The sequence below is a fragment of the Phaseolus vulgaris genome, chromosome 8 (genome assembly GCF_000499845.2).
Source record: "Phaseolus vulgaris cultivar G19833 chromosome 8, P. vulgaris v2.0, whole genome shotgun sequence".
NCBI lineage: Eukaryota > Viridiplantae > Streptophyta > Magnoliopsida > Fabales > Fabaceae > Phaseolus > Phaseolus vulgaris.
Genome location: NC_023752.2, coordinates 50,600,927 through 50,624,181, shown reverse-complemented (window position 1 = coordinate 50,624,181; position 23,255 = coordinate 50,600,927). Strand labels below are relative to the sequence as shown.

General features: G+C 33.0%; 1 protein-coding gene across 1 annotated transcript; it reads right to left on the bottom strand.

Moving 5' to 3' along the window:
* Nucleotides 1-1,261: 1,261 nt before the first annotated feature.
* On the bottom strand, nucleotides 1,262-1,648 carry LOC137825304 (uncharacterized). Its single transcript, XM_068630979.1, has one exon. It carries the CDS (start codon nucleotides 1,646-1,648, stop codon nucleotides 1,262-1,264), a length of 387 nt encoding a protein of 128 aa, XP_068487080.1.
* Nucleotides 1,649-23,255: the final 21,607 nt, after the last annotated feature.

Below are 23,255 nucleotides of genomic sequence, written 5' to 3'. Positions count from 1 at the left end.
AACATACTACGCACCATGTTCATTAGGGTCTTGTTTCTCCTTTCAGCAACACCGTTTTGTTGAGGAGTACCGGCATGGTGTATTGGTTCACAATCCCCTGGCTTTTACAAAACTCATAAAATGGACCAGGGGCTTGTCCCAAATCAGTATGTCTACCATAGTATTCACCTCCTCTATCTGATCGCACAACTTTTATTTGAAGATCAAGTTGTTTTTCAACTTCAGTTTTATAATCTTTAAAAGTTGTAAGTGATTCAGATTTTTCCTTAATGAGATATAAGTACATGTAACGAGAATAATCATCTATAAAAGTGATAAATGAATTATGTCCTGTTATTCCAACGATGTTGTAAGAGCCACTAATGTCAGTATGAATAAGTTCTAATAATTTTGAACTCCTAGTGGCACCTTTCTTAGTTGTGGATGTCATTTTGCCTTTGAGGCATTTGACACATGTTCCAAAATCAGTGACATCGAGAGATGGTAAGACTTCATCCTTTACAAGTCGAGATAAGTGATCTCGTGAAATGTGGCCTAAACGTTGATGCCACAACATGGATGAAGTTTCTAAGTCTCGTTTTCTCTTGGTCTTTGTTAAGTTCTCATTAATATTATATGATAACAAAGATTTGGAGAAGCTATCATCTAGTTCTAAATTATAGAGACCGTTATCCAGAAAACCAGTACCAAACAATTGAGAATTTAAAGAAATAGTAAGTTTGCCATGACCATGGGAAACATAAAAACCATCAATGTTTAACTTTGGTCCTGATACAAGATTCCGAGTAATCTCGGGAATATATAAGGTATCATAAAGTTTAATACATTTTCCAGTTTTCATAACTAATTCTAAGGTTCCCACAGCTTCGACAAATAGTTCTTGTCCATTCCCCATCTTAAGTGTTCTTTGGTTTCTTTCCAGCTTCCGGATTGTAAGGAATCCCTGGATTGAATTGGTCACATGAACCATAGAACGAGAGTCAAGCCACCAAGTATTAGTTGGAATATTTAAATTAAAGGACTTAATTATCATATTTAGATGATTACCTTTCTTAGCCAGCCACTCCTTAAAGCTTGAGCACTCAGACTGCTTATGTCGTACCTTGCGGCAGAACTTGCAGTAGGACTTGCTAGTGGATTTGTTAGAGCTGGAGGGTGCACTTGAATCAGTTTTAGGGACCTTATTAGATTCCTTTTTATGGAATTTGCCCTTCTGCTTCTTCAGCAGCCACGAGGTAAGCAACATCTGGTTTCTCCAGCTTCAGGCGCTCTTCTTTTGAACAGTCATAGTAATCAACTCACTCATGGACCATTTGTCCTTCTGAGTATTATAGTTGACTTTGAAGGCTTCAAACGCAGAAGGAAGAGAAGTCATAATGAAGTGGACTAGGAAACCTTCACTGATCTCCATGGCTAATCCCTTAAGTTTACGGGTCATGTCGCTCATCATCAGGATGTGCTCGCGAATGCCGGTGCGCCCGTCATATTTTGTAGTCACCAACTTCAAGATAAGAGTACTAGCATGCGCCTTAGAGGTTCCTTGAAATTGTTCCTCCACAGAAGCTAGATAAGCCTTAGCGTTAGGTGAATCAGGAATGCCTCCTCTGATGATTGGGCTGATGGAATTCTTGATAAGCATAAGACACATCTTGTTACTCCTTTGCCATTTCTCATAAGCCTTCAGGAGTGCTCTTATCAGTGAGGGCAAGAGGAGCAACTTCAATTAGTGCATGATCAAAATCCAGCATCGCAAGAGTCAACATCAAGGAATCTTTCCAAGAAGAATGATTTTCACCAGTCAAGATCTCAATTCCCATATTAGGGGCTGGTTAGACGACGAATTAAGATACTTAGGCTAAGGAAAAAGTTAGAGTGGCATAGGGAAACTTAGATCTAAAGCAGGCATAAGTAAGAACCATTATGATAATGAAGCTGTGATAAAATCTATTATAACATCAAAATAATAGACTAGATTAGGTTCTACTTAAACAATCAGCTTTCACTTTGGTTAATTACCAATTATTTAAGCATAATGAACAATTATAAGTAAGGTATGTGCAATAAGAATGTGACACATCATCTTTGAACAGAAGTGAACATTTAAGCTTATGCACATATTAAGTTTGCAAAACACAAGTGCATCAAACATCGTTGGACAAAATAGAAATAATTATGTTTTTAGGCAAATGTCATGTGAATATTTAATAATTAAGTGTACTCACAAGTAAGTGAAGGTGCTTAATTACACTCAAAAAACAAGACATAACCCATCATCGTTTGACAGAAGGGAGACTCCTGTTATTAAATTTAAAGCAAAAATTTAAATTTAAATTTGTCAAACTTAATATTTTTTATTTTTTTTAAGAGTTTAACAAAATAAGTAATTTTTTTTAATTTTTAATTTTATTTTTTTAAACATAATTACGGTATCATGAGATTTACCATATTTAATTCGATAAATAAAAGGAAACGCGAAAATATGTTACTCGTAAAGCCGATAAGGTGAGTAGCGGAATATTAGGGATTTGGTTTTAAATTTGGTCTTCAAAATTTTAATTAGATTGATATGTTTCCAAGTTTGACACGACTGCTATTTTCGAAAATAGTAATAATAATAATAATATTAATACCCGGAAATTAATAAGGCAAGAATATACTATCCTAAATAAGGAAAAACTTGGAGACTAAGATATCAATTTTTATTTTTTTTATTTTTTAGGAAAACACAATCAAATTAAATCCATTCCTAATTAAGGTAATACTCACGAAAATTATATGAAGAACACATAACATTCATGAACATAGAATCAAAATTAATTTCATTCGAAATAAGGGAATACTCACGAAAATTATGAAGAACACATAACATTCATATTAAATTTTTTATGGATCTCGAAAAAATTAAAATTTATTTTATGATATCAAGGTTGATTTTCGAAAATAAGTGGTTCAATAATATATCAAAATAAAAACATCGAAAATCAATAGGTTGAATCAAAATCCTCGTTTCTTCCAAATTTAGGGAAAACGAAAGAAGAATCGATTAAGCAACATAAATGCTCTGATACCACATGTTGGATTAGGATTCCTCAATCATATAATGAAACGTGAATAATGATTAAATAATACCTGGTAGACCCGTGATCGTATGGCTGAGGGACGAAGACATGATCTTGATCGGGTTCCCTTTTAAGGTGTATCGCTTAGAATGAAATTATGTGAGTAGAGAGACAAAGAGATGAGAGGCTCGAAAATCCCTTTAGGGAATGAGTTTCGGCCGTGTGATGTTAGAATATGAGGGTGTCACTTTAGTTGTCTGGTAATCTCTATTTATAATACACCTAAGGGGAAACCCTAATTATTTATGATAAGAGTAATTACGTCCATCAAGTAATTACCAATAATATAATAGGATAATTATGGTAATTGATGAATTAATAAGATAAATAATCGTGAGGTGCTACATAATATTCTTACATCTCAAGGGGTTTTGTCTAATGTGAGCTTTTAATGAGTTCGTCAACAATAGAATCGTCTGATGTGATCTTTCTCAATTATTTTATCTGGCCCTTTTTATGATGAGAAATTTTTCTGACATTAAAAACGTGTGTCATTTGTTTGTCCACAATAATTTTTCTTGTTGTATCATCTTGAGTCTTGCTTGACTTATCTATTGTTTTTGTCTCAACTTATACTGCACATGAATGAATTGTTTTATACCACATCACACTTTATAATGTTTGTTATCATCAAAATATACAGACTCTCATATCATGAGATTGTTTGATGGGTATTAATTTGTCTATTGGCTCAACATATGTCACTAGGAGAATATTGTTGAATTAGATGGAGGCCAAGTTCAAGTGGGATGAATTAACACAAAACATTTTCATAAATTTCAGCTTATATTGAAAAACATTATAATTCAGTCGATTGTTAATTAAAGAAATTGATAAAAAATTTAATCAATAAACGTGTCAGAAAAATAAACCAATTATCTCACTAAACAGTTTATTCAAATTTTATCAGAATGTATTAGAGAAAAAGATAATAAGTTCTTTAACATAAACAATTGATTAAATTGTAAAGGAAGATTAATATGTAGCAGATTAAAATGTAGAAATAACAGAATTAAAGATCACCAAAATTCTTGTACTGGTTTACTCTTTTGAAGAGCTACATCCAATTACCACATCCCACCGAAATGGATTTCACTAAGAACAACACAAAATTGTACAAAGAAGAAACAAGAACAACAATCTTGAATCCTACAAGATCAGTTGTAACACCCTCTTACAATTTATAGTATCTAAGAAATCCTATCTTGCGCTGTAATACAATTCAATTACAAGAAAAAATAATAATAAAGAATTGAAAACACCTTGGAACAGAAACCAGATAACTCAAACTGGGTTTCTAGTTTTTCAGCATTCTCTTTAAAACTTTTTCGTTTCTAGTTTTTCAGCATTCTCTTTAAAACTTTTTCTAACAAGATGATGGAACAACTTTTCAAAAGCTTTGTGAACAGTAAACCAATGTTTCTCTCAATTTCAAATTCAAAAACAAAAGTGTTACTCTAACGTTTGAAGGTTAAAGGAATCTATATAGATATTCTTGACAAACAACAAAATTGTTTTTAAAACATAATTCTCACTAAGAATATGGTAAAACACGAATTTACTGGTTAATTTCAGTTAAAGTGAAATTACTCGTATAATTCAGTTTTTCTCATATGTTAAAAACTTGACCCGAAAAAAATTATTTTATCTAAGTTATTAAAACATAATGTTTTTAAAATATTAAAATTGTTCATAGAAAATAGTTAAATCTTTTATAAGTATTTTCAATAAATTGATTTATGAAATGAACAGATGAAAAAAACTTAAACTTTCATAAACTATCTTAAAAACCTTTTCAAAAACATTCAAACCATTTTAAAAACTTTATCTGAAATCCATCATCTTATTTAGCAAAAGATAAACTGTAGACACAAGACTAACCTAAAACTAAACAACCTAAACCTCATCAAATACCCTAAGATATCCAACAAATATGTCTCTAAGTTTAAAGAATTAAGAAAGTATTCTACTTTTGTTTTATCACCTAGATGAAAGAATGAAGTGCATAAAATCTGAGAATGGACTTAGGTCTAAATTAAGAAATGTAGTGGGAATATTATATATTTCTAATTTTCTTACATTTATGCACAAGTGTAAATTTCTAAAAGATTTTTAAAATAGTAGAAATAATAACCCAAAGTATATCATACCTAAGTCAAATAAAAGGAGACTTGACGAGGAAAAACCTTTTAATTGCCCCCAATGGAGATCTCAACTCAATCAATTTCATTCTAAAAATTATAGTCGACTTGTGAATAGTTAAATTAGGTGTCTTAAGCGTGGAAAAGATCATTATGCTAAAGATTTTCATCTTAAGGACTTGTATGTCTCAAATTTGGAAAACCTATTTATGTAATTTCTAAATGTGAATAACAAAAACCACATTCCAATCATTCTACACCCAAGGCAAGACCAACGATAACATGAAGATTCTACACCATGAATGGCCTTGAAACCGCTCAAAACCATGTTCTGATTCAAGATACATATTTCATTAAAGGTAAGATTTTAAGTGTACTGTATAACACAGGTGCAACCCATTCGTTTATTTCTTTTGATTATGTCCAATATTTTGAATTGTCAATCTCATTTTTAGACGCTAGTTTAGTGGTTTCGACTTCCACAAGTAAATTTGTAAGTACCAATAAAGTCGGTCTAGATTTTCCTTTGTTCATTAAAAATATAATATTTTTGATATATTTAATTTATCTACTTTTATCATAAATATATATAATATTAGGTATGCACTTGTTATTTTCCAACCAAGTCCTTATGAATTGTAAAAAAAAAAATCAGTAATTTTTCCAATTTTGGGAATCTTTTATATAAAATTTATTCAAAACTTATAAAAGTATGTATATGAAAACTCATAAATTAATCTTACAAGTATAACAAAATACTCACTATTTGTACCATAAAAAAAATTAAAAACTCTTTTAAACACCCTCTCCAATTAGTAATTTTACTTTCTAAGAGGAAGATTGTGCAGTACAAAGCAAACTACATTCAATTAGCATCCAATAGAATTTGGGTAATCTGCAAAATGAAGTGGAAACCCTTTTTCTTGGTAGAGTAGACTGGGTGTGAGATTTGGTGTGAAGTTCCTTTAAGTATGGTTGTTGTTATGGAGACAGGGTTGCTGGGTTGATGAGTAACGAGCTCAGATATGGGCCATTCTGGGCCCTACTCTAAACAAAAAGTTAATCATAAATGTCGTAGACAACATGGGCCTCAAAAAGGTTTGATCCTATCATATTCTGATCAACCGTTAGGCCCACTATGTAAGGGTCATTAAATAAATCTCCCTCATGGGCCAGCCTTCTTCTGAAAAATAAGTAGGGACCATAAAAGCAAGCTTTCACTAAACCATTTTGGTGTAGAGAATAAAAAACCTTTCCCCATTGTCTCCCTCGAGGATACACCTAACCCTCTTACCTAACATGGAATTAAAGAAACGGTTAGTTATTCAATTATTCCATTATAAATGCATATTACAAATTTTGTTGTAATGTATTTGACATTACAACTTTCTCACTTTTTTTTTTCTGACTTTGCTTGTGTATGTGATATTATTTCACGTCTTACTAGGTTTTTGAATATTGTCTTCCATCGTAAGCATTGTCATGGTTATTTTTCAGAAAAACGGTTTAAACTCAATAATGGTCAACAAGTTAAAAATACACCTATTCATAATTTTGTGAGAAACAACGAACAAAACTTAAATGAGAACATAATAAAATTCATTTTTTTCATAAACTATTGATATGATATGTACATATACATTACCGCTTAATAATAATGTATACTTAAATAATAATATAAATTATAAGTATTAGTTCAACTTGTATTTATTTTCTACTTTGCTTCATTTTAATTTTTTAATTCTTGTAATCTATGTCCCGACGTTTTTAAAACTTAAAAATTACATTATTGTTTTTATCATAAAGTTTTTTTTTATATAAAAGTTTTCATTAGATATCACTATGCAACTTGACATCTCAGTTAGGTTGGCACCTCAAGCAACAACAATCATTTATCATAACATGAAAAAAATATTATTAAAAAAAAGAAAATACAAAAAGAATATATGGGGGAACTAGACCAAAACTCATGTGTTAACAAAAATAATACATAGGTAGAATACCTATTCATAAAAAATTCTAAGAACAGACTAAATGGAACCCTATTATACCAATGAAATAATTCTCTATGAATAAATCCTATATATTAGCCAACTTGTCAGCACACGCATTCCCTTCACGAAAAATATTAGTAACTCTAAACCTGATTTTTCCATAGTAATTAAGACAAAAAGCATTCACAGAACATTAGTCCTAATAGTAAACGCGGCACAAACTAAGGTAGAATCACATTAAAGCCATACATTAGTAAGCCCTATCTTTTGAGTTTTCTCCATAACATGTATAACTCCATAAAACTCAGCAAACATAGCAATCTGAACTTTAAGAAATGCAAAGAAAGCACCAATAAACTCCCCCATACTCCCACGAAAAATACCTCCACAAGTAGCAAGACCAGGATATCCCCTAGCAACCTCATTAGTGTTAATTTTACCCTAGTCTGGTGAAGGGAACTCCCATCTAATAGGAAGAGGACAAAGAACTTTACCAGTACGAGTATTAATACCAAAAAACTTAATCACGTTGAAATCCAACATATCATTCTTCATTGAAGCTTTAGAAGAATTTCCCACTACACAAGTTAAATATTTAATTATTGAAATAACCCTACAAACATCAATCTTATCCTGAAATCTAACATAATTCCTCATACACCATATCATCTAAATAGAAAAAGTTATCACAACAAGCTTAATCAATTTAACCAAAGGACTACCATCACTCTTAATTAAAGAAAGAAGATAATCCTTATTAGATAAATGAGAAGTAAGAAAAATTTGTCAAACCTAACTCCAAATATGCAAAGCATTAGAACATTCAAAAAATAAATGTTGAATAGATTCCTTGTGCTTTTCACAAAGCGTACACATAGAACATATATACAAACCTTTATTCTGAATATGCTGATCTGTAAGAAGTCGCCCATGAAAAACTTTCCAGAGTAGTAGAGTTTTGGAAGGCGGAATAGATGAAGACAAAATGAATTTACCCCAACCACAGGGAACTCCTGGTTCCAAGAAAAAAGTTCCAATCGATTTAAGAGTGAAACAACAAGACTCGTAGTCCAATTAGGAATATCTTGTTCCTCCCTAACCATGATATGATTAAAAAATTGAGGCATTTGATGTAAAGACAAGGGAATATTCCAATCACAACATGTTCAAAATTGAGATACTGTATCTGGAAAGCTAGCACCATCAGATAACCCTGCAATATTTTCTAAAGAAGTAGTAAAACACCATTTATCATTCCAGAAATTAATAAAAGTGTTAGAATATATGACTTTAAACTAGAGGGGGGTGAATTGTTTAAAGAGAGTTTTCGCAATCTATTCAACCTTGAATGAAATTACTTCGAGAAAACCTTGATTAAGAAATCCGTTTTTCAAAACATAAAGCAAAAGGCACAACACTAGTAAAAACAATCGGTTGTTTTACCGAAACAATCGGTTGTTTATACCAGTTAACAAATATCAAAACTGAATTTAAAGAGTTAGGGATAGAGAGAATGCACACAGATGTTTATACTGGTTCACTCCAAATCCAGAGCTACATCCAGTCTTTTCAGAAACCCTCTGAGGAAATCCACTAAGCAATCACAACTTGATCACTTACACCACAACCAAGAAAGTGACATTGAACACCTCAAGACACACACTCTTCTTGGCCAATACACCAACACTAAGATTGTTGATCTTGATCCCCTCAAGAACACACAGCCAATCTCAGCAAACACAGAAACGAAACTTGTTTCACAGAGTACAAGAATTACACTTGCTACAAAAGATAATCTGAAATCAATACAAGCAGAATCCTATTCCACAAACTTTGATCAATCACAAACTTTCAGCAATCTCAGCTCTTTGAAAAACTCAAAAACTCTTAGCAAAAAACTTGTCAAAGATTAATTCTCAAATCTGTTTTTCTGAATTTATTCAAAGATGTAGTTTGTTATCAAATCTTAACAAACTCTTAAATTGCATTAAAAGATTGGTCAAAGCATTTAATGACTGGAGCGTAAGCAGTTAAATCATTTAAAGCTCAGTCAAAGATAAAACAGTTTTTCTGTTATGGTCCCAAAACAAACAATCGGTTGTTTCCTCGAATCAATCAGTTGTTTTTGTTTTAACAGCTTAACCATTTGAAAAACAGTTTTCAAATCTTTTCTCAAAACATCTAAGTGTAAACAATCGGTTGTTTCGACAAAACAATCGATTATTTTAACTCTGTTTCAAAAACATTTTACTTTCAAAAAGATTGAGAATGCCTATGCTTTAGATTTAATCAAAGGGTGGATTACAACATTCAAACTACCCTAGAACTAGACTAAACCAGCACAGCAACAGCAAGCACAGCCAAGGCTTCAACATCCTTCAAAAGGTTTGGATTCTTCAAAGCTTGAACACCACTTGGTTCAACAAAAAGTACATGTACCAACAATCCAATAAGTATATATCAAGTATAATAGAACAAAACTTCTTAATTCCAGGCCAAAGTGATGAAGACCTGAAAGATAAAGCATCCCCTGGCCAAGCCCAACATTCCAAAAGGATGACCCAGAGCATGACACATGATCCAGGGCTAGGTCAGGACCATCCACTAGCTAGTGCCTTACAGCCTATCATTCCTCAGAGAATCACCAGAAGCAGAGCTCATGTGATGGGAGCAAAACATCAACTAGTTTCCTTATTTGTAATTTCAATAGATTAGGTTAAAATAAACTAGAGTAAGGTGTGCTTAGTAATTTGAGTAGGGTGTTCTTAGTAATTTGAGTAGGGTGTGCTAAGTAATTTGGGCTTGTGCCAAGTCTACCTTTCATGACAAGTGCTTCTAGGTTTAGGTTTTCTTTGACCTACCTTCTAAAAGGCTTCTCACAAATGACACCCCTACCCCTCTATCTTGTTCTCCAAGACACTCTCTCCTACAAATAGAGTGTCTTACCTCATGTATTTCACACATTGAATTTTGAATAGAAAAGAAACTTTGTCAAAGTGTTGAGTGAGTCTTGAGTTTTCTCTTTTTTGGGTCTTATCTTGGGTGTTTTGTGCAATGCAAGTGGCGGCTCTTCACCACTCATCTTGGAGTCTCCCACCACTCCAAGTGGCATGACCACCATCATCATCCATAAGCTTCCTCTATTTCTTCATCTCTTCCTTCCTTTTACCATTTCCATTCCTCTTATATTCTTGTGTTTTTCTTTTCCTTTTTGGTTTTTCCATCTTGTTCCTTTCCATTATATGCTTTAATTATTCACCTCTTCATCATCATCACCATAAAATTGTGTTTTCTCTTTGCCCTCTAGAAGTGAACCTTCACACTAACTTAACCACTTGGTTAAGTTCGTGTCCAGTGGGAATCTTCTTTAGGTTTCTCGCCATATTCTGCTTAAAAATAAAAAACCATAAACAAAGTGCAACCCATAAAATGTCCAATCTTAAAATCAACTCACATCATGTGGTAATCAGAGCATGGTTTTAACTTGTGCTTATCTTTTTAGTTGATTTTTCTGTTTTAAAAATTCCAGCACATTTCAATTTTGCTTTATTTTCCTACAATTTAAATTCTGCTTTGCATTTAGCACCTTTCAATTCCGTCTTAAAATTCTTTTCATTTACATTTTGGCTTTTTATTCATTAAGCACTCTAAATTCTGCTTTTGATTTTTTTTGTCAATTTTTTTTCCTTACCTCTTTTGCTTGAGTCTTACGTTCTTAGTGTTCTAGGAGTCTTAAATTCATTCTGCTTATATTTATTTTTAATTGTGAAGAACAAAAAATCAATTAGAATTTGTTTGAGTAGAAGTTGATTTAGATCCAAACAAAGAATTCAAGTGATCATATGAATTGAATCCCAAGCTATTTGTGAAAATTGAAAAGTGAAGTTAAAATATGCATGATAAAAAAATGTGGAAGTATTGAATCCATAGAACAAAAGACAAAAGAAACAATTTGAGTGCATTCACATTTCAAAGTTCAATTACTAAAGAAGATTCTTTTTTTTGGCAAATTGTTTTCATATTTGTGGAATTTTATCCTTCTTGCTTTTAAAATTTCTAAGAAAATCAAAACTTCATAGTTAAAAGTTTAAGTAAGTTTCTTTGAGTCTTCATAAGTGTTTTTCTTGTTTGTCTTGTTCAAAGTTTTGTCATCCTTTAAATTCTACTTTGGTTTAGCTTTCTTTCTTTTATCTTTTCTTGCTTGTATGCAAATCTTTCTTAAGTTTTGTTAAGGGTTTTTTGGTGAGAAAGTGTTAAGAGCTTTGACCTTTTTTACTTGAAGTGTTCCTACCAAGGGTAAACCTTTTTAGAGTGCAAATCTTTCTTGAGTGAATTAAAACTTTTTCCTCCTTTACTAAATAGTCGAGTGATACAAGTGAGTGTGTGGGTTAAATTTTTATTTCACCAATTTTTTGCTTTCTTTTGTGCACAATCATGGCTCATTTATCTTCTGGAGAGTCTTCAAAGCCACAATCTCCTATAAGAGCACATCTTATGGGGGAGCGTGCGGATGCCAAGAGAAGCTTGGCCCACAAAGAAGAGGAAATGAGGCAACTAGTGGAAAGAATGCAAAGATTATAAGATGCTCAAGAGAGGAAAGCTAGAGAAAGGAGATGGTAGCCTAGAAGAGCTACTAGAAATTATATGCACTATGAGAGTCAAGAAGAAGAACAAGACTGGAGAGTACACAACTTTGAAGAGAGGTGCCATCAACACCAACCACCAAATCCTTCTTTTCCTTTTGTTAAATTACCTAGTTTTAATGGGGAAAGTGACCCCAATTTGTATTTAGGATGGGAAGCTAAAGTAGAAAAAGTCGTTAATGTGTATGAGGTCGAAGAGGACCAAAAAGTTAAGTTAGCATCCCTAAAGTTTTTAGACTATGTCAATGGTGGCATCAAGTTGTAATGGACATTGGTTTGAACAAGAGGTCAGTCGTGGTCTCTTGGTATGATTTAAAGGAATGCATGCGCGTGCGGTTTGTTCCTCCTAATTATAGGAAGGAACTCTTGTTGAAGCTCCAACGGCTTCATTAAGGACCTAGGATGGTAGATGAATATTTTAAGGACTTAGAAACCACTTTGACTAAAATTAATATGCATGATAGTAAAGAGTCAAAGATAACTGGGTTTGTGAGTGGTTTAAGAAGAGAAATTCAAGATATTGTAGAGTTGTATGAGTACTCTTCTTTAGAGAAATTGGTTCACCTAGACATCAAAGTGGAATCACAACTTTTGAAGAAAACAAATTTCAAAAATGCTCATAATGATGGATTCTACAAATATTCATGGAAGGATAAAAACAAAATTTCTACAAAAACTTTTCCTTCCAATTTTTCAAAAGAAACCACTTCTCTTCATAGAGATTCTAAAGACAAACCTTCCACCTTTACCCCTAAGTCACCCACCAAAACCTCAAGTACAAAATGTTTTAATTGTTTAGGTTTTGGGCACATAGCTGCCAATTGTCCAACCAAAAGAACAATGATGGTAAAGGGGGAGTTGTAGTGAGTGAACATAGTTCCCAATCCTCAAGATCTAGCTTCCCTACCTCTTCAAAAAGCCAAAGTGAGGAAGATTATGAGTTACCTTGTGAAGGTGATATGTTAGGAATATCATGTTCCTCCCTAACCATGATATGATTAAAAAAATGAGGCATCTGCTGTAAAGACAATGGAATATTCCAATCACAACCTATCCAAATCTGAGAGATTGTATCCGGAAAGCTAGCACCCTCAGATAACCCTGCAATATTTGCTAAATAAGTAGTAGAACACCATTTATCATTAGCGAAATTAATAAAAGTACTTGTACCAACAATCCAAGAAGTATAATCAAGTATAGTAGAATAAAACTTCTTAATTCCAGGCCAAACCAAGCCCAACCTTCCAGAAGAATGACCTAGAGCATGAGACATGATTTAGGGATAGGTCAGGACCATCCACTAGCTAGTACCGCAGAGCCTATCATTCCTCAGAGAATCACCAAGAGCAGAGCCCATGTGATGGGACCTGAGCATCAGCTAGTTTCTTTATTTGTAATTTCAGTAAATTAGGTTCAAATAAACTAGAATAAGGTGTTCTTAGTAATTTGAGTAGGGTGTGCTTAGTAATTTGGACTTATGCCAAGCCTACCTTTCATGACAAGTGCTTCTAGGTTTAGGGTTTCTTTGACCTACCTTCTAGAAGGCTTATAAAAAATGACACCCCTACCCCTTTATCTTGTTCTCCAAGACATTTTCTCCTATAAACAAAGTGTCTTGCCTCGTGTATTTCACACATTGAATTTTGAATAGAAAAGAAACTTTGTCAGAGTGTTGAGTGAGTCTTGAGTGCTCTCTTTTTGTGGGTCTTATCTTGGGTGTTTATGCACTGCAAATGGCGACTCTTCACCACTCATCTTGGAGTCTCCCACCACTCCGGCATGACCACCATCATCATCCATAAGCTTCCTCTATCTCTTCATCTCTTCCTTCCTTGCACCATTTCCATTCCTCTTATATTCTTGTGTTCTTCTTTTCCTTTTTGGTTTTTCCATCTTGTTGCTTTCCATTATATGCTTCAATTTCTCACCTCTTCATCATCATCACCATATAATTGTGTTTTCTCTTTGCCATCTAGAAGTGATTATTTACACTAACTTAACCACTTGGTTAAGTTCGTGTCCAATGGGAATCTTCTTTGGGTTTCTCACCATATTCTACTTCAAAATATAAAAAAACCATAGACAAAGTGCAACCCATAAAGTGTGTAATCTTAAAATCAACTCACATCACAAAGAGAGGAAGATCTATAAACCTTTCTAAACTCGTATTTTGATTTAAGAACCATGACTTTCAAGAGAAAAGACCAATGCCTGTTGTTATAAGCAAAGTTCCAAGCAAGCTTAAGAAGATATGCATTATTTTCATGATGAAGATGAATAATCTTCAAACCTCCATTCTCAAAAGGAGAACAAATCTTATCCCAATTCACAGTAACTATGCATTTTTTCACGGTCTAAATAAAATTTCGACACCACTACTCAACTTGCTTAAGAAGTGAAACATGCCATTTATACATATTAAAGCTATAAGCTAGAAATCCAGTATTCACCGTATTAACCAACTGAATTCGACCCATCATGCTAAGAGATTTACCTTTCCATGATGCTAGCTTCAGTTAGACTTTATCAACCAAAGGTTGAAGAAATCTACACTTTGGAGAACCAACAAGGATAGGCACTCCTAAATAAATGAAAGGCAAATAACCATGACTACAAGAAAAAAATACGTTGAATTTTGGTGACAAATCTTGCAAAATTATCCATGGTGAAAAAACTACTCTTAGAATTATTAACATATTGACCAGAAAAATCACCATATGTTTTAAGAAAAATACTCAAATTTCTAAGAGACTTATTTTTTTCCCTACATAAAACAAATATGTCATCACCATATAAAAAATGAGAGACTGAGATAACCTTGCGGGCTAGCCATAGGTAGAATTTTGTTATCATTCACAAGCTTAGAGATACCTCTACTAAGAAATAAATATTGACAGTGAAGAGCATGATCAAGTTCCTCCTTAGCAATCTTTTCTTGACAAAGAAGCCCATGAATATTAGACAAACTAGCAATCTCTAAGTTTTGTTGAATACCAAGGAGGAGACATTGCTTAAGAAGAACTGCATTGTGAACATTACCAAAAGAATTTTTATTTCAGTCTCGGAGCTCAATTTTCAACCTTTTTAACTTATGTTGCAAAATAAACATATGACAACTAACAACCTTATTAGCCCAAGAATCATGAATAAGCTTCATACATGAAGTCTCCTGAAGCCGCATAGAAAAGAAACGAAAATTGCTAACCTTCCTTAAAGAATTACTAGCAAGACTAGCAAGAATAGGGGAATGATCAGAACAATTTTTAACAAGAACCTAATAGTACCAGAATCCCATTCATCCATACACACTCCATTACATAATGCCCTATCCAGTCTTCTATGAATTCTATGCAACCCTCTCCTTCCATTACACCAAGTATAACAAGATCCAGTAAAAGACATGCAAGAAAGATCATTAGTATTAATCCAATCAAGAAATTCACTACAAGAAACCTAATTAGGAGCCACCTTCTTTGCAGTCATCAGCCGAGAGCACAACATTAACATCTCCCAGAATACACCAAGGCTCTGTGAAGAAACTAAGATCCCTAAAAAAATTGTCTAACCAAGTATGTGTTAGCACCATAAACACTTGTAAAGCTAAAACATTTATCATGCAGAAGGCAAGTTACAGAAACAAACTGATCATGACCAAGAAATTTTGGACAAGATTAGGAACTGACAAACACCAAATCTTAGCAGCTTTATTAACAATAGGAGACGTAGCCACCAAATACATATTAACAGATTTGAAAAGGACTTCGAAAACATCAATGTACAACATTATAGGTTCATCAAGAAATACCAGAAGGGGTTTATGTAGTTTAAGTAAACTAATCAACATATTCAAAGTTTTGTGGTTTCCCAGTCCTCTAACATTCCAGAAAATGAAGAAACCTACATTGTGACATTGTAGAGAGAACTGCCTTAGCCGTTTTTTTTGGATTTACCAGTCCCCTTAGGTGGTCTCCCTGGTTTTCTTTTAGTGCGAACTATTTCCTCCCAAGTATCACTAGCATGCTCCTACATCTCATTAGGATCAACCCAAAATTTGGAGACAACCCAATTTTCAACAGTGATATAGTCAGAATTAAATTCAACAATGGTAGTCGGAATAATTGACGTACCAATATGAGGAGCACCTCCCACATCTGTAGTTTCCAAACCATCAAGAGAGGAAAAGTGATTTTGTAGGACCAACATATCATTATCGAGGAGTAGTGCTTTAACATCCCTAAGAGATTTAGCCTTCCGAGGGGAGGTATAACGCAACAGAGATAGTACTGTCACAATAGCAAAGACTTCCACATGATGGCCATCAATAGGAGTCTTAATTGGTGCTTTAGTATCCCCATGTGATTTATCCCTTCGAGGAGAGGTAAGACGCGACGGAGATGGTACAACCACAAAAGCATAGACCTCCATATGATGATCGTCAATAGGAGTCGTAACTGAATGCTACAAGTTGTGACTCTGAGCCCTTGGCTTGCATAACAACACGTGAATTCCTTACCATCCCCGGTTCTGAAATATCCAAAGTGGGAATGAACAACCCCTGCCTAGGTGAAAACCTATCATGATCCGAGGCATCCTCGAGAGGAGGCATATCTGCAAAATCATCCTCCCCTCCATCTATTTTATCAGAAGCAAGGTGACCCAAGAGTGACCCTGCATTAGCCCTGCCAGGAGCATCAGTTGTAAATTTATCAATAGGGCCTTCCACGAGCTTCGGCTGGGGATCTTTCTTCCGATACTCTTTACGTTGTTTAGGAACCGCGACCCTCCCCTATTCACGTTCATCAGGAGTTGTCTTTTGAGAAGGTTTATGTTGAGGTCCAGGAACACGAGTTTGATCATGAATCACGCGACACTGAGCAAGCTCATGCCCAATCATCTTACAGTGAGAGCAAAATGGAGGGAGCCATTCATATTCCACATCAACTACAAAAGAAAAGTCTGGACATTCAACCAAGAGGTGATCGGGAAGAGGGGACAACAGATCTATATCCAACAACGCTCTAGCAAACAAACCGCTATTCTTTCTCATGGTATGATCATCCAAAGACAAAGGAGTACCAAGACCTCTGGTTTTGGAAAATATCGCCCTTGGTCTCCAATATTCCAAAAGCAAATGGTAGATTCTAACCCAGACCTGAGTTTTAGTACTCTTCATAGTAGTTGGAATAAAGTCTTTTGTCCAGGCAAACAATCTCAAGAAACTTGAAGATAACTACAATGAACCCATCCCGAGGGACCCATCGCATGTCTTCTAAAGAAACGAACTCAAACTCATAGAAACCCTTCCCAAGAGGAATTGTTTTCCACGGTTCAAGAGTCTTCCACAGCGGCTACAACTTTTTAGTTAAATCAAGGTGAGTGAGAGGTTTGTCCCCCTTATATAGAATAATTCGACCATGTAAATGGGTCTTGCAATCCTCAAGACCAGCCAAGTAATCTGCCTCATCAACCTGGACAACAACCATGTCTCCCTTAATACAATGAGTAGGTAGTTGGGACAAAGGAATGTCACATGTATTTCCCAAAGCCTGACATAACATACGCTTTCTTATTAGGGAACACTTCTCAGTCCATCAAACAAGCCCATGGGATGAGGAAACCTGTAGAGCCCTCCGCCATTCTCAAAGGCTAACAAGCTGTCGACCAGCCCACGCCAGCTGCCACCGTCCCACTGGCCACACCACCTAAAAATCTTGACTTTAATACAAATATTGATAAAAATCGTGACTTTACCACAAATTTCGATAAAATTCGTGACTTTATCACAAATTAGAACTGGCGACATGAAAAAGGTGGCAACTTTGGTTGTGTGCAATAGAATTTCCAAGAAGAAATTTAAGGAAACAATACACCTTGGATGCAGATGTAGAGAGTCACCGTGTCACCACCAGCGTCTCGGCAGACTACTACGCTGCCACAAACCAACACCCACGACCCCTGCGCCACCACCGTCCACCACCAAGCTGGAGAATGAACGACCACCCATACAAACCCTAACCGCACCAAAACCCTTTGGATGAGAGAGAACAGAGAAAAATCTTATATCCAAAGAGATTTGTTAATAACTATATATATAATTTATAATATTACATTATTATACAAATAGACAAATTTGTTTGTCAAATTTAAAGAACTTTACAAAAAAAAAAAAAAACATAAAGCTTCCTCTTTGGTTAATGAAAATATAAATTTTTGGTTTTTAAAAAATATTATTACCTATAAATATTAGGATTTATATTTTAAAAAAATTAACTAAAATTTCAAAAAACTTAATTGTTCATGTGATGGGTATGAATATTCGTTTAAAAGTTACTATTAATAATTATATATCCACACATGTCAACCCATACCATGGATACTTTAAAATTATTATAGAATAAAAATTTAATAAAATTATTTTATAAATGTAAATATTAGAAGAAGAAAAAAAGAAGTTAATTGTGATTTTAAAAAAAATCAAATCTGTATTCTCTAGTTTAGAGTTTAATAAAAATGAAAATATAATTTTTTATTAGTCAAAAATAAATTAAATTAATTGAAGTATTTAAAAGATGCTTTAATCCTTATTAAAAAAAAAGTCAAGTTCCTCCAAAACATCAAAGCCCTACTGAGCAAAATAATTTAGGGTAGAATCATATATATCTTAAAGAAGTCTCAATCATATATACTTCCAAAACTCCAATAGAGCCTCATACAACTTTAAAATGACATTACATGTTCTTCTTTTCCAGCCAGTCATAAAATTGAGATCACATTGTAAATTTTTCTTCTCCCAGTCTCTCTATATAAAGGCCCCTTATACCAAAACTTGCAAGTTTTTGGGGATGAGTGCAGTTGGTATTCCACCTCCCCGTTGATGATATTCATACAAAGACAAAAAAAACATTTCCTATTCTTCAAGCTTTTTAACTATCTCCACCAAAAAGAGTATCAAACAAACAACATCACTGCACAAAATAGAGAAACAAAATAAAAAAACCCCTAACCAATATCACCTAAAATGCCCTAAAATTAGAAACAACTCTTTTCCAACCCAGAACTGTGTACAGACCATAAACCAATTGTTCCTTATTAACAGCCCACCAGCAAACTGTTCTTTAAACTGCGTTTTACTTTTCAATATTTGTCAAACAGTTAAATTGATCAATACACCACCAAGAAGAATATGGAACGTTTGTTGATTTCCTTAACGAACTCTTCGGCCAAGTCGGCTTGCTTAACAATTAAGAACCCTTCCCGTTCAAGGTACCTTACTTAACAATTAGTAGTTCTTTTTAAACGAACGCGTAATGCGCCAATACGGTTAAGGAAGTTTTTGTTGGGTTTAATAGTGCCAAAGTTCAAGAGGGGGTGAATTGACCTTTTAAAACTTTCTCGCAAAAACAGAGTTTAACACAGTTTTACAGAAAATAAATCGATTTATGTGAAAATGAACAGATTTATTTCAGCACTGTTTTTGTTTGAAAAGCTTTTAATTCAGCAAGGTTAATCACAAGATTATGCAGTGAGAATTTCCAGCAGCACACACACAAATATCAGATCTGAAAAACAGTGAAACACAAAACAGCAAGCTTCAATTTCAAGCACGTGATTAAGGTTCAATTGATAGCATGCTAATTAATTGAGTGACCTTTGCAAACAATCTGTTCCAGTGGCTTTTAACAGACTATGAGTGTTCTTCTTGATGTCAAGCAATTTTCCAGAAATTAAGAACAATGAATCACAGAACAGCAAGCTTCAACTTTAAGCAATTTGTTTAAGGTTCAATTAATAGCATTTACAGTTTCTTGAGCAGCCTATCACAGTAAATCTGTTCCAATGGTTTTTAGCAGATTATATATGTTCTTATCAGATTCAAACACCTTTTTCAGAAATCAAGAACAGTATGCACAGTGCCCAGAAAGAACAGATTTATTTTCAATTGAACAGATTTATTTCTTTGCTGTTTTATCAATTATGCAGAAACGAAATTGCAGAGAGAGAGAGAGAATGAACACAAGCAATTATACTGGTTCACTCAACCTGAGCTACATCCAGTCTTCACCAACAACAGGTGGAAATCACTAACACACAGTACAACCAAGTACAATTCCCACTGTTCTTGAAACCTACAAGAACTTAGGTACTCTTGCTGAAAAAACCTATTTCAGCATACACACACACCCACTCTTCAAGAACACCTATCAAGAAGAGTGTTCAACCAAACAATTACAAGAAAGAGATGTGAAACGACTACACCTGATTGAGGATACACAGATCTGCCTTAAACCAGTAGGCAAGATTGCTAGAACAGTAGCTGCACCTCACACCAAGCTTTTGGAACTAAACCAAGAACAAGCACTTTGTGATTTTTTGAAATCTTTGAAGAACAAGTACTAATCCTTGAAAACACTTAACTCTCTGCTGTCAAAACTTGTTTTTTGCAAATGTATGAACTGTTTGAATCGTTATTAAACTCAGAACCAAGTTTGCATTTTATAGAAAGCCAGCTTATAACAGAATTTTGAAAAACAGTTAAAGCTGTTATAAAATGAACATATTGAAAATAAAATGAACAGATTTATTTTCAAAAGCAGTTAGAGAATTTGTTAAGTAAGGAGACTTAGTCAACCATTCTGGTGCAGAGATAAAACTGAAAACGTTTAAGCATGACATGGCACCAGAGGCAAAAAGAATCTATTCATTTACAGGTGAACAGATTTATTTTTTCAAAACGAAACCAGAGAAAGTTTAACTATTTAAAACTCAATTGTTTTGAAAAGAAGAAGACTTAGTCAAAATACCTGATGCACAAAATCTAATTTTTACAAGACTTTAGCCAAGGCATCAGTGAAGAAAATGAATCTGTTTATTTAGAAAAGAACAGATTTATTTTTATGCAGTAAACGTGTTTTTGTGTAAAACATGTGTAAAACAGTTTAAGAAAACTTATGCTTGTTCTTATCACATGGTCAGTGGTTATGAGGTGAGTTACTCAGCAAAAAGCCACTCTTAGACAACCTCTAAGCACTAACTAAGACATACTTAAAGCAAAGCAAAAATACATGAAAAGTACATAAAAGTCTTCATCAAACACTACATATAAGTCTTCATCAAACACAATCTTGAAGGGGCAGCAACCATCTTCAACAGTTTTGTCTTAAAACGGCAATCCCTACTAATGTCCTAAATCTACACCCTTCATCTAAGAAAGTTTTGTCTCCAAGACAATCTCGAACAGTTAAAATAAAGTTTGCTTCGATTAAGGAAATTGTCTTAAAATGACAATCCTCAACGTCTGGTTGGTGTTCAACCTATCTAAATCTCGTTACTTAAATCATATTGGCCCAGTATCAAGTCGGCATTCAATATGTTAAAGACTCAGCTTATTTAAGTTATAGTGATTCAAGGATACGCTCAACATTCAAAATTGTAAAGCAATTCAAAAGCCCGAGTGATTTCCAAAGGATCTTAGTCCTAATGATTGTTCGACATACATTGTTAAAACTATACAAGTGTCAATAGAAACATTCAAACAACTAAAAAGATCAAAAGCAATAAGGTAGTTTGGTCGGCAATCAAAGAATTTTGCCAAATATTAGTTCCTTAAGTCACTCCATTTGATAAGTCTTTGTATATATCGACTATAATTAATTCAGATATTAAATATTTTTTAGTTATGTAATGTTATAGTGAAAATCTATTTATTTTTATTTTTTAAATATTATATGTTAAATTCAACTTCTTTAAGAAAATATTAAATATTTTTAAAAATTTATATAAACTTGTAAACTTGATCTAATAAGAATTTGTAATTTAATTAACAATATTAAATACATGGAAAGAGTTATTGTATCTAATTTTCCTAATGTATGTATTTTTTTTTTTTTTTTGTTGGATTTGATAGCAATGATTAGGTGGGTTTAGATTTGTAAGCTTGATCATAAGAAATGAAGTGGGTTTGATTTTCAGTTTTCAAAAGGGAAATTAATATGGGTTTAGTGAAAAGGTGAGTTCTGCCACTAAACATGATCTTGCAAAATAATTGAAATTATAGCACAAAAAACTTCATTTTAATGATTAAATTTTGCACCAAAAGGAGGCACTGAGAGTTTTCATTAAGAGCGTAATAAATATATACTTTCACACTAAATATTTCTATACTATTAATCAATTAAAGTTTCATAATTTTTAAAATAATTATTTACAGTTCTTATACATATATATTTATTTTTCTTCTCTTAAGAACTTACTAAAATACTAAATATAAAACTTGTATATGATTAAAGACTCTATCTAATCTTAGAAAGTATAACTAAATAAATATTAATGTGATTTGGTGATTTTGCTATTAAAGAGAATGATGAGAAGCACATAAGAGTTTGCTTCTAAAGGAAGGAATATATTACATCATTATATGGCCACAACACAAACATATAGCTAAAACACACCATCAACATAAACTCTTTCATAATCATGGATCAAATCAAACCCATAAAAGGCTACTGAATTACATAATTGCAATCACCACGTCAAACCAAAACAATCTATGTTCTCATAAACAACATAATTAAAAACATAACTTTCACTTGCTAAAAAAAACTCAACTTCAACTTACCTTCTTTTGCTCATTTATAGATAACTATATCAATTTTAATTCAACATCATTTTTATTTTGTAATTTTAACCCAAAGAACGGATCAAAATAAAAATAAACTATTTTTTAAAATTATTAGTAGAATAATATATGTAAAATATACTTCTATAAAAATATACCATTTATGTAATCTGTAATAAATATGCATATATTAAATGAATCATATTCTCAAGTCTTTAATGTCCAATTTTTAAATTTGACCCCTAAACCCTAAATCTTAAACTCTAAAAATTAAAAAATAAACTTTGGAACTACTTCTACTTATAAGACAGTTACAATTTTTTTTGGTAAAACATTTAAACTTAATAGAAAAAAAAATTGTCTTAAAAATGAAATAATAGTGTTTTCAAAGTTTAAAAATTACTGTAGAATATATGAAAAGAATTACTAATTATTGTAGAATTCTAAATAATACTGTTTTCAAAGTTGAAAAAATAAAGATTGAAAAATATTTGAAGTATCCATATAATATCCGAATGATTATGGATGTGATGCGATATAACACCTATTTACAAGTTTCCAAACTTGGAAATTTAAGAAAGAAAAAAAGAAACAAATTTTTCAATACTTAAAAATCTAATTCTATTTGTACCAAAATTTGTGTGGGATCTGATTCTTGGTTTGGTTTGAGTTTTCTTTTTAGGTCATTTCCTTTAACACCATTGTTTCCATAAGCACATCTATGGAGATGGTTAAAGAATCGC

What these genes read in the sequence shown, in the direction of transcription:
- LOC137825304 (XM_068630979.1), bottom strand. Translation starts at nt 1,648, where the DNA reads ATGTGTCTTATGCTTATCAAGAATTCCATCAGCCCAATCATCAGAGGA.